The 18,243-nt window shown below is 33.8% G+C and overlaps 1 protein-coding gene across 2 annotated transcripts in view; it reads left to right on the top strand.

The window, feature by feature from the left end:
- Nucleotides 1-17,978, top strand: part of LOC100372845 (protein FAM228B-like) — a 46,568-nt gene extending 28,590 nt beyond the window's left edge. For both annotated transcript variants that reach the window (XM_085505075.1, XM_085505076.1), the window contains 5 exons: nt 8,277-8,354; nt 9,241-9,435; nt 12,455-12,620; nt 13,423-13,567; nt 15,107-17,978. In XM_085505075.1, coding sequence (XP_085361201.1) covers nt 8,277-8,354; nt 9,241-9,435; nt 12,455-12,620; nt 13,423-13,567; nt 15,107-15,257 — 735 coding nt within the window. In that variant the 3' untranslated portion in view covers nt 15,258-17,978. The remainder of the gene's footprint in view (nt 1-8,276; nt 8,355-9,240; nt 9,436-12,454; nt 12,621-13,422; nt 13,568-15,106) is intronic.
- Nucleotides 17,979-18,243: the final 265 nt, after the last annotated feature.

The following is an 18,243-nucleotide window of genomic DNA, read 5'->3' as shown; positions in this document are numbered from 1 at the left end:
TTGCTGCATTATTATAAATATACACTAAAAATGGCCAAACATATTAACCACTGATATCATAGAACTCATAAAGAGTGTCAGATAATGAATAATTTCAAGCTCGAGCGCGAAAAATGAAGAAAACTGCTGGCATTTGAGTCCGTACTCCAGGAACGTTCGGGTTTTCCATTGTTATGCAAACGAACAACGAGGGATAATCCTCTGACAAACATTACTGTCCCACTGTACATGCTGACAGTTTACAAACAAGCTAATCCTTCAAGAGTCTCAGATGAGACATCTAATAAAACGGTTTTCATGGTGAAACAAAATGGCCGATGTTTGAAAAAAAATTGCTGTGTCAGGTGCGACACTGAGTGGCAGATTTTTCTTTGCCTCGTCTGTCAACGCTTTCTTTCTTTTCTTCGCCATTGCGTTAGAAAAAAATGTATTAGTAAAATAGAATATTGACTTGGAAAATAAAACGATTTAAAAGAAAGTTGTGCAAAGTTACAGTACTCCTTTCGCACAACCTCCCGCCCGCTTCCGCTTTCCAATCACCTTTTTCTCTCGCTTTTGCGACCGCTTGTTGAATTCGACCGGACAATTTCCGCTTTATTTTCGACCGCGCAAACCCCGAAATATCACCGCCCACCTGCTCGCTCGCGCGCATTTAAAATTCGGACTAACAGAATAATTTCCGAGGTTCACATTGTCTTATAATTGTCTTTCTGGTTTTTATAGATGTTGAACAGCTGACAAAAGTTCAAATACTTTTTGTTTTAACTATATATAATTATATGCACGCAACCTGACCCTTTGACCTCGATTTGGCTTGGACTGAATATTTTATTTTAAACAATATTCTGACGTGAAATACAAAATGTATTTCAACACAAGTACGACAGGGTTGTCTGGGGTTTCTTTCCTGATTGTTGAGTCTTCGCAATGTGTTTTGTATAATTATTGTTGTTTTCCCCCGATGCTGAAGGACCGTAAAGCTAAATGGCAGTTACATGCATGGGCTGAGTGAAAGAAAATATTTCTAAGCCTAAAATAAAACCTAATATTACACCTCTTTGTGTATTTGTTAATTTTACATATGTTTGTCATGACAGTATGTTTGTAAATATCTAGAAAAATCTCGTCTTTCGTTTTTAATTTCGATTGTTTGTTTGGAATGTCGATCCCCGTTGGTTTCTCCATACTGAGTTTAGGAAGGGCGTCGATCAACACCGTGACAATCAGCCGAGAGAAGACGAACATTTACCGTAATTCATGGAGATCATGTCCGTAATTTGTGGGCTGAAACCCCAAATAATTAATCAAGTATTATTATTTTAATATATATTTTATTTTACATCGCAAAACTAAACCATGCCCAAAACAGAGCTAGAGTTGTTCGCGGTGAAACAACCGCATTGAAGACGATGCAACTTCAGCTAGCCATTTCTTACCTTGAAATAAACAAAATAAAAATTCGAAGAGCATCGGGGAAAATATTAATGATCATCCTTATCAATCGCTTGCTTTATTTTATTCGAATCCATGAAATTCACGATTTTTTTTACATTTGTTGGCAACTTCCGCGCTAAAAATGATTGAAAATGTGGGTGTGGTTATTTTGCAAAGTCCTGTTGATAATACGGACAAATATGGTTCTGTGACCCAGTTCGTGCTCCGATCAGGTGACTCTCAACCAATCAATGATGTTGTAACAAAGCATATTTGACGCTAATTAAAGGGTCGTCGTACAATCCAATCACCGGCGTCGATTCACATAGTTGTCTGTGCTGTGACAGGCTTCAAAATTATTCGCTGAAAAACATATATTTTGACAAACTGATGGAATATGACCTTAGTTCAAAAAGAAAATACTAGGCTAAGATACACGCGAATCAGTTTTCTCTGCAAGTTGTGAAATAAAGTAAACCAGAGTAGCGTCGATGATTTTCAGCCTTGAAGGACTTTGAATTGTTCATAGACTGGCCACCAAATAGTTATGGCTATAACTAAATTTGACACGTTTTTCTTTTAAGCCCAATAAATTATTCATACATGTCAAGCTCTGTTCGATTTTTTCAGGGCATGTGGCCGTTTTTAGTCAAAAATATTTTTTGTGGGAACACTTTTGCGGTACGTATACGGTATAGACCGAGCTCATTCAATGATCGTGACTTAATTTTAAAAATTGAATGTCAAATTTTACCAGACGTGGACCGATGTGGATTCGATATCGTTATTTTTGGAATTAATCACTAACATTTCCTCGTTTCTCTGCTCTGTCAAAAGGAGTTACCTAGGCTTTTTTCACGTAACTATCTCATTAAAATAAAAATAAAAATATTACATCTAGAACAAGCACCCAAAACACGTAACAAGAAGTCCCAGTTCAGTTGCTTTCACGATACAAGTGTAATACAGCTATTAGATATGAAGTATCGTTCAGAATGTAATAATAGTTAATACTAGTTGTATGTTCACACTTTACTATCAAAACCACCATTTCGACCACCCATGTGCCAGTTTTCAGTGTTTGGGCGAGCGGTCAATGTTTTCAATGAGCGAGCGAGCGAAAAAAAAACGCGATTAAAATGCGGTCGGTTTCCGGTCGGACAAGACCGCATGGTCGGAAATTAAGCGATAAGCGGTCGATGTAAAAGCAGAAGGTTGGGCGAAATGAGTACTGTATGACCATGTTTCTCCTGACGAAGTCTCGACTGACAATAATGCTGACAATGGACGTTAGATAAACACGCATTGTTTGCAACTGGAAGCTTATCACCCGTTATATCAGAATCGTCAACAACAGAGTACACAGATAAGATGTTATCATTTAATTCCTTCCAAAGATAAACACTATGCAAATATCCACGAAACGGCAGTTGTAGTCTTTTCTTCTAGTGTTTTAAAACACTAATTTGAGCAACGTTATTTCGCAATTTCGATCTTTTGTAAACCTGGGGTGATGTATCAAGGTCTAAAGTAACCGTTTTATCAATTTTTGAAAAATCAAGAAAAAAGTGAAAATTTCCCTTCTCGCTACCTTAATGAAGGGTACTAATGAAAACAAAAGTAGAACAAGCCATTTCTGTCATATGCTGTTATCCCATGCTGTTATCAACAAAATTATCCATTCACCCAGCCTTTAAAACTAAAGCCTCTCTAAAACTCGTAAGCTTTACCTAGTGCTTTCTAAAGTGGTCACCTTTTTGGAGCACACCACAGACTGTGTACTCAGTAAAGTCCGTTTTTGCTGCCCCCATCTTTTTTCCTCAGATCTGAAGCCATCTGTAAACTGTAAATCAAGAAAACATTATAAATTTATTCGGTACCACTGCTCTCAAAATTAAACTATATATTTTATTGCCGCTATCGATTGTATTAGGAAAAAACAATTATTCTATGATGAAATTTACAATTTGGCTGTCTACGTATTCATGGTACAAATTAGCTGATTTTCTATATATACTTTTTCTGTGACGTGGTTCTATGAACATTACATGCGTTTCAAAATTGAACTGTAAATTGCTTCTTGCTTCTCAATGCATCGCTGGCTTACATACAAATTAAAGCAGCAACGTTTTAATATAAAATCAATCTGTTCGTTACCATGGTGACTTATAAACAGGAAACTTTCTGGCTTTTAGGATTTCACTTGTGTTTGATGTTATTACTACGTGATAATGAGGCATAATGCAGCAAATCTGTGAATTGTCTTGCTCATTCACGTACTATGTTTGCTTTCATGGCTACATCGAGGCCACATAATGTCATATGCACGTCTTTCCACATGACGAGACTGCTTTGTTGCTGGCTTTCCATCTAGTAAAAGGTCCCTCACAAAGACAGGTTGATTAACTATAATTGAAAGGAAGTTTACTGTTTGACTGTAAAGCCATGTAATTAGACCGTCATTCCACATTGTACGTATACTTTTCAGTTCTTTATTAACAGAGCTCCACGGGATGCACTGCGAACTTTGCAGACATTGTTGTCTTGTCGTTATGGGAACACACCTGTCTCAAAGGTACCAGGGTTTTCTCTGAAGTGTTATAAAGTGGGGCCTACTACTCCATACATTGTTACAATTGAGAACAATTAAAAATAGATGCAACAAAGATAATTAGCATATTCTGTTGTTATGCTAATTTGCCTTGTCACTATGATCTATTCTTAGGGGGAATGGCAGATGCAATAATAATAACAAGTAGACCCACACCCACCCTATTGAAAAGCAGTAATGACTTTTATAACCTTTTAATAGAAGCATGTACATGGCAACTGTAAAAGTCTCAGTACATAATTTTGAAGAATTTATGATCTAGCTTTGCTATAATAATTATTACAGGTGGTTAATGATAGGGTTGATAGTGGTTAATAAAATGGTTGATAGTGGTTAATAATATTCTCTCACTGTAATTACCTGTAACAGCCAATCAACTACTGTGAAATACTTTATTTAAGCTGGAATTAATTTTCGTTGAGAAGCCTTATTGGGTGTTTTTGTATGGAATTTATTTTCACTGATTTTTGATAAGCAGAATGTGAAATATAAGAAAAAACGTGTATTCACTGAATTTTATTTTCACTGAAGCATCATTATAGCGAAAATAAATTTCACGCGGAAATAAAGTACAGTACTGTACAACCATTTATTTTCACTGACCTTTAATTTCACTATTTTAAGTATATTCATTGTGTTTTAATTTCAAATTTTTTTCAAGGAAACAGTGGGTTCTATTGTAATCTTACATGTTACATAGATTTTAATTCAGCAGATTTCACTTATCAGCGAAAATAGTTAAAATAAAACCCAGTGAATAATTAATGCATTTACAGTATCAGTCTGATAAGTGAATAGCTATTTCACCTTTTTGTTATTTATAAAATTAACTTTTTTAACCTATAAGGTCCTATATGCTAATTAAATGTGAATTCTGTTTACCAGCTAGCTGATAAAATTGTCAGAGACATTGACATCGATATGAATAGAAATGAATCACATGTTTTCTGGAGTGTATGATGCACAAATGAAAGTACTAACAAATATTTAGATTTGATGGATGTGTCTGTATTTGTGGTTTGCTTGTGTGTAAAACACAATAGGTGTTTGTCATTGCTGTGTGTGTGCTTTTTGGTTCATGTGTCAATGTAGTGCTTTCACTGCTTTCACTGCACAGTGTCTGTTGTCAGAAATCATACTCTTGAATTTGTAATCAAAATAGTTTACATTTGTCAACATCTGCCAGTTTACATTTATGTACAAGTATGTTGACCTGTACAATAGTTGTACCAAGGAGAGAGGACACTATTTAAGCCTGTTTTAAGCTGTTGACATAGCTTTGTTTTAGGCATAATTAATCCATTTAAAATAAGCCTTTTACACCATGATTGAGGCCGCATATTTACTTATGCTAATTGCTGCGTTTCAAGATATTGCTGAATGGGGAAATATTTGTTGTCCATAAAAACGAATATGCAGAAGAAATAACAACAATACATGTATGTATTTTCTTCCAAGTGACGTCAGACGTCATTCAGTGACCTTTGGCACCAGAAACAACACAGTCCTGGATACATTCTCAGCGAAGTCATGGCGGTGTACCTGTCGTGTATGCGGAAAAGAACTCAATAGTCAAAGCTAAATATTTTTCTCCCGACGATTCCTCTAAAAGATTTTAAAGTTTGTACGGGTTGCTTGAAAACAGGCAGTTATAGTGAGATATTTCTTTTTATTGTGCACCGATGTGCGTTCGTGAAAATCAAGTTTGAAGTCACGATAGCGTTACCTTTTTTTACGTTTCCATTGTTTGTCTAGATGATGTCAAACTTGGCTAAAAGATTTCGTTTTTATTCGGAGGTAAAATAGGTGGTTTTTAATTATGATTGGTGGGTGTAGATGGACTATTTTTCAGATATATACAATTCATGACAATATTCTAGCAACTTACTGTAAATCGTTTATTTTTTAAACACAAGTTGTTGCTTATCCGTAACATTTATGTGATGAGAAGTTTTCACAATTAAATATTTCATTTCACAGTAATTATATATTTGATGATAGCTACTTTACTTTGTTTCTAAAGTATAACATAAAAAGAAAAATTCCTAATTCATATAACAATTTGATGTACTTGATAAAGTTCTTGAACTTACTGTAAAGAGCTAATTATTCACTGAGTTTTAATTTTACCTATTTCACGCTAAATTAAAACCCAGTGAATATATGTCTGAAATGGAAAATCAGTGAAAATTAGTCATTTTACAGTATACGGATATTCATGAAGTCAACCAACAAAAGATTAAACCCTGTTAATCTTGTTATAATGAAGTGGTCAATATCTAATGAGCAAATAAACTATAACTATCATTGAACAGACAGAAACAATAGTGTCCTCTCTCCTTCCCTTTCTAGCTCCATGATTATGCCAAGTAATTTCAAGCAAAATTCCAGGGTTCTCCCCAGGCATTATTGAGTAGGAGTTTATAATTTTGGTTTAACAATTTTAGGTTAAAGCGCGGCTCCGCAATCTCAGGAATTGCACCATGCTAATTTAGCGTGAAAATTAATACAGTGGGTAATTAACATATTGTTTTGTTATGCAAATTAGCTGATACTCTGATTTATTAACATTTTTCAGATATACCGTAATGTAAACCACTTAAATTTTGCAAAAAGATAAATTCTTGAAATTTCATAAGGCAGGAAAATGTATCTTGGGTACAAACTGAACTTTCAGTAAAAATTATAAAATTTTGTTTTCAGGAATGCCATAAAATCATCAAATCGTGAATATTTTTAGCATTGTGTTTTGTTGGTTTATAATTGATGTATAAATGCAAGATATAATTAGAATTAGATGGGAAAATAATGTATGCTAACATCTGCTAATGATGGTTTTTCTGCGGTTAAATGAAGTGGTTTTCCAGTGTAAAAAGAATCCGTAATGTCATTATTCTTAAGAAATAAGTTGCACTTCAAAATAAATGACATTTCCACTCCATGGAACACTACAAAAACATTTTTACCTGTTATTCTGCAGTTCAGCTTATAAAAATAATATGTAGTCACAGTGTAGTAGGTTCATTCAGAAAAAAAAAATCTGAGAAAAAGCATTATTACACAATGGTAATTATTATTTAATTTCCTCCACAGAAATAAGTTAATAGATTTCTTAAATTATGTCAAATTTCCAAGGGATGAAAAAATTGCAACTTGCAAGGATGTATTGATTATGGAAATGATAGCATACATAACTTGTGTAGTATCCGTTGTTTACATTCTTTGCTGCTAGGCAACTGATGAATACTCTGTATCATATTACAAATGCTAAGTAAATATATATGTGTGTATTTCACAATTATTTCAGTTTTTTTTCCCTCACATGCTTGATTTAGATGTAAATGCCTAAAAAAATGTCACATGTTTTTATTACCAATATGACACAGTTATCGTAAAAAAAATCAGCGGATATTTCAACTATTGTGTAATATTTAATGGAAGGAAAACGCCTGCAGCAATAGGAAGAATGTTCATCAATACGCCATGAGAAAATGTCGTAATTTGTGTTGTGTAACATTTGCATAAAGCACTGGTACCTAGAATTTTATCAGATGGGGTACAGATCAGAGGGACGAGGAGAACTTATCATTTTACCTTTGTTTGCATATTTTGGTTTCAAGAATCGTAGGAAATAATACCTGTCGATAATTTCACAAGCTGGCTATGTTCTGTGTTCTGTGTTGTCACTTGATTTAATAAAGTACATGAAGCGTGATTGATGCGTGTTTGATACACCCAGCCTTTGTTAGTTATTAAGTACGCTGTCGCCATAGAAATGTCACATAAAACACTGATAGCGATCAGCCCGCAGGTTATTTCAACGCTGGTCGCTTATGTGGAGAGGAGCTTAAACTATAGCTGCAACAGTTCATAGCCATTTCTGTTTATGATTGTATAGTTGATTTATGAAATTTCATCATTACCATGGTAGGTCAGCGTAAACCTGTTAGGATTATGTTACTATGTGACAATGTCATTTGGTTGTGTCCGGTTCGGGACTTGAACTTCTGAATTTTAAGGGCCCCCATTTTGGAGGCTAAAGATGTTGAAAATGCCTTTGTCTTATTGAAAGTGTGTATTGAAAATTTAAGGGCATCGAGATAGTCAAGTAGGGAGTTGAGGTTGAGCCAAGGATGATTCTGTTATGTTCCGAAGTGTTTACAGATGAATGAAATATTTTCTTTATAAAACATTACCCTGTGTAACTTTATTGATTTTTCTGTCTCGTCAGGAAAAAGCTGATCCAGAACGGCTTGAAACCAAGAAGCTGTACATGTCATTACTCGATGAAGAAGATGGCTTTGTCAAGGTATGCTTTTATTTCTTGGTTCATTGATAGTCACGTACGCGCCCCTCAGTTAGCAGTTTTGTTCAACTTGTATTGTTTTATAGCAAAAAAAAAATGAAACAGTGACTTTAAAAAGGCTATTGTGAAGTGTGTTATTTTCCACTTCAACTGGGACATTGTATCACTATTCCTCTTGTAGCGACTAACTGCTAGGTAGAATCAGTTTTATGGCATTTACATGTAGAAATCCTGGTCACTAAAAATAAAGATAATGAAAAAATCGGTTGATATGACCCGTTGTGTTTCTCAACTGATTAATTATAATATTAATTATCAACAATTTGCACATGTTTACATATTTTTATTTTTATTTCTTTGTTAATCGAAGGTGGACCCAAGGTGCATAATTTTCCCATCTGCATGTTTTGATCAAATATTTATGAAAAAACTGCAGAAAAACATGCAGATTGTTTAATTGGTTAAATACAATCTTCTTCTTGTACATGTATATGTACCATGTTTGTCAAAAATTGTACTTCTGTGAAAATTATATAAATGAATTCATGCCCTATTTGAATAACAAGTACAGTATCCCAAGAAATCTTGCAGTACATAATTTATTACTACTACATGTACAGGTGTTATGTTTAAATTATGTTGACTATCGATACTAAATATTTAACTTTTTCACCACCAGACTTTGACCTAAATTTGTATGCACTTTTTTCTTTTATTCCTCAATATTTTTGGAAATTGACCTTATTTTAGTGCCAATGAACAAAATTTTAGTAAATTTTCATTTTTTTCTCACCCCCAAAATTTGTTGACGTTTTCCTTTATTTAGTCCACACTAATTATACAAATTAATTACCCTTTGATCTTTGAATGATGTTTATTTATATTTCAGGATATTGACGAGTTTGTTACAAACAAAGATTACTTAGATTTACGTAAAAAGGAGATGCTTCATAAAAAATGGAGTGAGAGAGTTTATGAGCCGTTACAAAAACAGATATACCGAGAGATGAAAGTGCAGTATCCGGGGGTAGAAAGCAGAAAACGAAATTTACATGATAACTATGTTGATTATTGCAATAGGCGGGTGAGTTATCAAGTTTTTGTGTATAATAGTCAGAGTCTTGTCAAAAATCCATCAAGACATGTCTTCTACTGGGTTACTTTGTGTGTTATTTTATCGCTCATACATCAAATTATTGCTGAATTCTTGTTTGAAGTTTAATGTGTTGTGACATGCAATATATAAGGAACAATGAAAATTAACACATTTATGTTTTTACAGTTTACTGTTTTTAGTTAAATATACTAAAATGGTGATCTATGCTTCATTCTTTTTTCAAAATTCACATTTATAACCATATTCTAACTGAATTCAGGCCTAGCTGTAATGGTACAGTTGAATGTGTGTTAGGACTAGGGAGGGAGAAAGGGGCAAAGTATTATAGAAAAAAAAAAGCTTAGGCAGTGAGTAAAAGACGACATGGTTCTGTAACATGACCTCTGGGAAAACATTGTTTGATTCTACTCCATATATGCTGCTTTGCTACTTGCATATCATAGTACATACATGTATAGCAGGTGCTCTCGTTAACAATCTTATATCAATACAACAACCCTCAATAATAATTATGTCACAGCTACATGTTATATATGCGAACCCTTGTACGTGTATAGCTTTCTAATTAGATATTAATCGTTGTTACTCGTCCCTCACGTAGCTTGACCACCAGTATCTTGAAGTAGGAAATGCATTGACACACGAAGGCGATCTCACCTCAACAATACAAATATAATCTGCAAATACTTTTAAACTGAATTACAATAGTTGCTACTTTGCTACATCAAACAATTATTACTAACTGTCTAGGGAGTAACTGTCCTCAATGACAAGTTTTCCAGCTTCCATCCGTCTTAACGTAGATAAAAACGGTGAACTGACTTTTCTGTCTAAATGTTCCAGAAAAAGAACGTGTATTGGAGTGTGAAATAGTATAGCCACTAGAGGGCGTAAATACAAAAAGGCGAAAGTACAATAAAAATACAACATAACTAAACGGTGGCTACATGTTATATTTGACAATTATGTGTATTGCTGTGTTTTTCTTATTACAAACGCACATGCTTACCTACTTATTTGTGTAACATTTGCATAATTTAACTTTCCTTTTGAAATCTAATTCTGTTTAATGTGATTGCTAGAACTCTGTTCCATATTTTAAATTAAGTAGAAGATATATTTCTATTGGTTTTAACTTATTTATTTTGTACAACATTGTATTAATCAAATTTAAAAATGTTCCAGATACTGTCCCTTACAATATCTGATGTCCATATTTGTACTACCTATATATTATTATATTTAATTTAACAATCAATAACATATTTCTTTTTAATTTTCTTTTTTATATTTTTATTTTTCCTGTATAACTTTCTTTGTATTTTTCTAAATAGCCGACTTCTAACCGACCGCATACCACATGTACCTCTCATAGTCGACTGCACACTTCTTAACTTTTCAGCTACTTTACTCACGTTCTTGTAAGTTCTGACGCATTTATGATGACTACGTGTAACGTTAGATGTCCACACTTGCATGTAGCATTTTCTCATTTTACCACCACACCCACCCCCCACCCCCATCTCATTCCTGATTCACCAGTTTTTTTTTGTGTTTGGTGTTTTGTTTTTTAATTTCACTGTAGTGCTGATGTTTTTATTTGTAGTGGTGTATAAGTTTTCTGTTCTTGTAGTTTGCTTATTATTCTGAATTGTATCCTATAATCCCCCCTATCCTAAAATCTTGTTGGACCATACAGGTAATACCATTCAGTCACAAAAGAGCTATTTCTTTAATGTTGCATGTAATCAAAATTCAACATGCCCCCGCCAAATATACACAGACATCCCTGTATGCAGGAGCTAAATGGAACAGACTACAACTTTTTTCGGGTATGGAAGGGTATTATTGGGTTTGTATAAACCATCTAAAATCTTGGGAATCGTGTAATTTTGCTTGTTTTTTCTGGGTTATTTTTATTTTTACTTTACGAGTGAAATAAAATGTTGTATTCACCCCTTGAGGGTGACTTGTGTGTACCTGCACTGCAGAGAATGTATGTGCAGAGTTCTAATGAAAACCACTATATATTCTGTGCATCTTTATTTTCAAATGGAGGTCCCTTCGTAATATTGTTGGTCTGGAAAGCAGAATTGGGGTGAACAACAATCTCTGTACATGTCACTATCTTACCTAAACTGTTTTTATTAAAACAGCTTCAATTCAGCTTTAAATGTACATGACATTTCACATACTGCATGCAGTCTTTACCCACATCCACTCTACACTGTGTTGCTATTCCGTCTTTTAATCACCACCCCTTCACGTATTGTCATCACAGTTGATTTGTTTTTTATTGCATGCAGTTTTTATGCTTTGTCAGACTGTTGAAGTGATCACATATATCAGGGTTTTCCCAGAGCATTATAGATTAGGGAGAGCCCCCTACTCTATTTTTCTGGAGAGAATATGAAGCGTCAATAAACTTGTGTGTTCTTAGAGAACCTGGATTAAATTGTGGCTTTTGTGCAGGAAACATGATCATTGTAATAGCCAACCTGTAATCTATAATTCTATAGTGAAAAGTATAAAGAAATAAAAAATGCTATACATTTGAGAGATTCTGTCATCAGATTTGTTTGTCTTAATTTGTTGTTGTTCAGATATTCGTTGCCTACATCCAAATTCCATCAGTTGCAAAAATTGTATATTAACCTTTACACCACTTTCTCGGCCTAATTTTTTCTTAAATTTTGCAATTTCTGGAAACAGACAAAATTTGAGTCAATTTTCTATTTTTACTCAAAAAATTTGGCTATTTTTGTCCAAATCTTCTAAAGAAAAGTGCAGACTATAAATGTGACTATTTTGTAAATTTGTGATGAAAAGAGAAAACTGGTGGTAAAAAATTAAAAGAAACTGATTTATACAACTAACTTTTTGCAGAAATCTCACAGTTTTGAGGGGATACATAGCTGAACTCCACCATGTTTAGTGGTTGTCGTGTTTGTCGTTGTTAACATCTTTAATGTTTCCCTTCTTACAGCCTGTGTTTTTAGATACCATGTCCAAGAATGATTACAATCCCTTAGAATTACAAAATCCCAGACCAGCCCCCATAATAGCCACAACAGAGGAATTAGAAGACCCACTTATAGCACAAGAGAAAGTACGAAATGAAGAAGACAAAGCTGTGGTGAGGTGTATGACAGGTATGGTCAAATATATGTATATACTTGGTGTGCACACATCACATATATACTATGTGTGCAGGGGTTTTTCTAGAAAAAAACTGCAAGAGGGAGCACTGCAATTTAGCGGCGCCACCAAGTGGGGGAGATAGGGTTCTGATAGGGTTTTGATTATTCTAACTTAAAATGGAGTATTCTATGGCTTCCTTGAGGCCAAAATTACTATCAGACAGGTCACAGTTGAAGACTGTGGCCACATGTGATCCCTGGTCATTCAGAATTTTATGGTTCTGCTCCCCAGGGTAAGGGGGCGTATGGCCATGCCATGATCGAGGGCTGTAATAATGCCTAATGTCATTAGCCACGTTAACACCACAGAACCACAGATCCTCTAGAGAAATTGTGATCTGACCATATCTATCTAGACAAGCTAGCTTCACTTCGCTCCACTGCCATGTCATATCAGACAGTATATACTCTTTTAAATTCACTGCATAGGACGTGATTTTGGTGTCGCACATTTAGGCAGCAAATATTGGCATTAGCCAAGATCAGTAACCTGAATGCTAATATTGTAATTTCACATGTGCTTACAAATGGAATGCTTACAAATGAAATGCTTACAAATGAAATGCTTACAAATGGAATGCTTCCAAATGGAATGCTTACAAATGAAATGCTTACAAATGGAATGCTTCCAAATGGAATGCTTACAAATGAAATGCTTACAAATGGAATGCTTACAAATGGAATGCTTACAAATGGAATGCTTACAAATGGAATGCTTACAAATGGAATGTTTGTATTTGTTATTTATGTACAGGTAAATCTTTATCAGATAAAGAAATAGAACAATACCGTCTACCGCCACTTCCGTTAGTTCCCCTGGGACGGCACGGCACAGAATGCAGTTCGTGGCTAGCTATGAAGCTGCACGATATTGATAGCGACAGCAGAGTACAAAGCAGGTGAGATAATTAGATGATAATCAATTAGAATGTCAATGATTATTTTAAGATTACTGAGATTGAGTGATTATCTTGAGATATTTTTGGAGATAATATCTTTTTGAGCTTGCGACCATACCTAAAAAGAAACCTGTATGTTGCTTCTGTAGTTGTAACATGTCAGCATCAGCGGTTGTTGCCTAGTAACATGGAACCAAGTGATGTTTCTTTTATTAACCGATTCATCAACATTCTCAAGTTTTGTCACTTTGCAAAAAGGCAGTCTATATTTACATGCTTGATTTCTTCAGACAATCTTGATAAAAATTAATGAACCTTTTGACATTTTCAAATTTGGTCCGATTCATTGCTTCAAAAGTTCAAGAAAAATTGTGTTTAACCTTTTGACCACCAGACATTCTCGCCCTAATTTGTCTGCACTTTTTTCTTGTATTCTTCAATATTTCTGGAAATGAACCTTAATTTTGAAGCCAACAGACAAAATTTGAATCCATTTTCAGTTTTTACTCAAGTATGTGGCTATTTTCGTCCCAATTTTCTGAAGGAAAGTGCCAACTATAAATGGGACTATTTTGTGAATTTGTGATGAAAACAGAGAATTGCTGGTGAAAAGGTTAATGTCACCTATGAACAAATAGTTTATCTAAGTAATATTATGACTGAAATGTCATAAACTGATGCTGTGAAGAATGGAGTTATTAGTTATTTCATGGTGTACCAAACGAATTCAAGAAATGTACATGTAGATGGATAAACATTTCATTTAGGATATGAATTGCAGGCTAAATTATCCCCTGTCTCTTTTAGTGAAAATACTGATGACACTATTGTTTCACAGAATTTAAGGGAAATACACATGCACTGAATAGTTCACAATATGGAATATTGATACCTGAATATGAATGACCTTATTTTGCTAAGATCTTGTTGTTGCGAGAAGATTTGTTTTGGCCTCGCAAAAATAGTGTTTTATTCTCTACTGGTATCTTGACCTATGTGACCTTGGTGTTCGGAACAGTGGACAAAATGCCAGAAAAAAATGGAACGCTATTTGGGGGCAAAACAAGTCTTGTGGCGGAAATTTGTAAATAAAGTCACCCTGGTTCTGAATTACTGAAGACTGCTGTAGTTTGGAACGAACATGAATTACGGAAAAGAAAATCAAACAAAAAAATACCACGATTATTCGGACATGCTGAAAATCCTTCAAATTAAAACACACGTAGTGTATATTTCCTGCAATAGTACATATTCTCAACATTAAATACGTCACTATCGCAATTAACTTTACACTGTATTTGCTCTATTAGTAGTGCAACGCTTACATAAATGACACAGGTGTGTCTATGGCAAAAATAGGTCACATTTCAATGATCCAGCACACAATATTAAAGATTCACTAATAGAGCAAATAAGTATCGGCGTCTCAGAGTAAACCTTTAAATAACTGAAGCTGACATGAAAGAGCTATGTGCCATCACCAACTAGAGACTTTGTACATACAATGCACTAACAATTTGTCTACTTTCTAACACGTAGGCGGAGAATGAAAAGCAACTTCAACGACTCGCAGTACGACTCTGAGGAATGGAGCAACATGCCCTTTGACCCCAAGATAGTTGACGAAGAAATGCAATGCCAGAAGAAGCGCATGTACAGCAGTGGGCAGCACCCGATTGTTTTTACGTAGTATTAAATAATTTCAATTTTTCAAAAAATAAACTTAGTACTAAATATATAGAACATTATTGTATGCTCTGAAATTACTTCTGGCAACAAATGACAATCACATACATAAGACAAGACAGGAAAGTTTAAGAAAGAAATGTGGTTGTAGAAAAAAGTGCATTTCAGTCAGTGTTTTTCACTTTTTTCAAAATAAACAAATTTTTCTGTTTTTTTTTTTGGAATAATTTTGATCAAAGCCTGCAGGCAATAGAAAATTATTCCCATTTTGTTCAAAATTAACAAAGGAGTTGTTGGAAAATGTATTAAAATATGAATAATGTTACCAACATTTTGGCATGCGAAGATTGAGGGTTAGGGTTAGTTATGAGTTTTATTTTACAAACTATTGCAGGGATTAAAATATATTTTACATGTTAAAATATGGTTAGGCATATTGTTTTGTAAATCTGTCCATACTGTTGTTACTACTGATGTTATAAATTCATCCCCACATGAGCCGTCTTCTCATTGCATTTCTCTCAACCATTCTGAGCCATCGGACACGTTTGCATCATTACCATGACAACCACAGACGCCACAACAACCATACTGAGTACAGTTACAAGACTGGTCAAGAAGAAACAATATTTGAAAAATATTTTCTGCACCTTTCTTCATGTTGTCTGCATTCTGCCAAAGATTCATGCTTCACCAAACCACATCTATACCATGTAATGCTCTCATGATAATCATTCCCTCGCAAACATACAATTTTATGTTTAACTTTGAGTCATTTTGATGCATCGTCTACTGACACTCTTGTATACCATCAGCTATCTCTGGAAGCTTTCAGCTAGGATGTGTTAAGTATTTCCGAGATGTTACAGTTATGACAATTTTTTCAAAATGAAGTACAAATATGTTTGTGTTTTGTTATATTGAATTGTAATACAAGAGAGTTTAATTGCTTGGAATGACTGGCAGTCCAGTTGATCTATTTGTTTTTCTGTCATGTCTTTTTGACATGAGGGTTATTTACTCTCACCTTTTATGATGTATCCTTCCACCCCTCCCACTCATGAAAACACTGGGTGAAAGCACCAATTTGATCTTCCTTCTATTTACAGAAATAGTACTTTATTGAAATTATTAAACTGAGTACATAATTTTGAATATTATTAAAAAAAATTAAAATTGGTTTCTATTTTTTAAATACTTTTTATATCTTGCTCATAATTGTCTTTAAATGACTATTAGTGTTTTGTAAACAGATGTATAAATTCTCAATACATTGCTTTTATATATATTTTGTATGAGACCAAAAGTTTGTATTTTAAAAGTAATATCTGTAATATCTGTAAATAGTGTGAAGAACTGGTCTGCCGAAGAATGATTGTGTATTAAAAGTTGTCATCATGAAATGAAGTTTTAGATTTATTGGTACATTGTCACAATGGGTGTCGTCATGACAACTGCTAATCTATGATAACTACTCCAGATCCATGTTATTATTGTTGATTATAAATCCACTTCTGCATTAATGCAATTATGATGTAATCATGTAAAAAAAAAAAAATTATAAGATGAAAAGTTTAAAAAGCAATTTTATATTTTCAGCTGGTGTTACTGGCTACTCACAGTTTTTTTGTTTTTTTCACTGAGGGTTTGGGGTATGATACTGGCAAATCATTCCACGTTATTTTTTACACTAACGGGTGGGGGGGGGACTGTACTTTGTGTGCAATATATACAGGTGTAAGAATAATGTAGTAGAAATATGTTATATAGTGTGTTATATCTTTAATATTTGTGTATACCTGTGTTTTTTCAAATATCTTTGCTTATAAAGTCTGCTTTGGTTTTTTGTAAGTATTTACTTTACTTAGTGGAAATTGCGTCACTGACTACTGTAAATTTGTTAAAATGCCCAATTATGGATTTAGAAAATAAGGTCATTAAACTGTAAACTGTTTTTTTTTTAAAACTGAAACATCAAACACCATGTTAGAATCATGAATTTGTGAATTCTGTATATTATGCAATGATCACACCTTTAACTACCGATATTAAAAACACATGTGCTTTTAATAGTGAGAAATGCAAGTTGTACATGTTGTTATCGACAAATCTGCAGTTTTGCTTAATGTACAATATGCACTATGACTAATTTTGAAAAGACATTTGATGTTCACAAAAATAATTTTATTAAATTATTTATAATATTATATATTAATAATTGGTTTATATGGTTCATAAGAGTATGCATCTCAAACTCACTGCTGAAAAATGTTACTAAATATTTTGTATTTTTTTGTTGTCAGCAACCAATTTGAGACTTTGTTATCCTCCACCTTAATGTACCAATGAAAGTTGCACAAATACCTGTATAATAAACGACTTTTTATGAACATTGATAGATTTTCTTAACATTTTCTGGCTGTGAACCTAGCAACAAACAGACTTGTACATCGTTTTTCTACCCTGGGCTGTCACTTCTCAACCTTAAATCTGAGATATATTGAGTTGTCTTATTCTAGCTTGTTGATTGGATGAGACTGAGCGCTAAATGAACATATTGTGATTATTTTAAATCTTATGTATATAATTGAGACAAAATACCAAATGTTGTTTTCTTCCATGTTTAGTTTTATTCTTTTAACTTCACTATGGGTGCAGGGAGAGGTGCCAATACATGGTGTGCCAACACCAAATGTAAATAAATATTTTTTTTTTTCAAGTAAAATATTTGTGTTATTTTTTTAATCTCATACTTGGACCGGGGGTGGTATTCTGGAAACAGTCGTGTCCGCAATATTTAAAAAAAATGTAATTAGGAGTAAATATTTTGGCCAAGCATGTTCCCCAATTTGAAATTCATAAATGCATTTAGGCGTATAAAATATTTGTTTTCCAGTGATCATGACTCAATACAAACATCCAAAAGCCCCTGGAGTATCTTTTTAAGGCATCCAAGAAACATGTCTGGAGGACTTAATTCAAGAATCTCA

The sequence above is a fragment of the Saccoglossus kowalevskii genome, chromosome 11 (assembly GCF_978046115.1).
Source record: "Saccoglossus kowalevskii chromosome 11, keSacKowa6.1, whole genome shotgun sequence".
NCBI lineage: Eukaryota > Metazoa > Hemichordata > Enteropneusta > Harrimaniidae > Saccoglossus > Saccoglossus kowalevskii.
The sequence above is the reverse complement of the archived record's forward strand: the minus strand, read 5'-3'. Positions and strand labels throughout refer to the sequence as shown.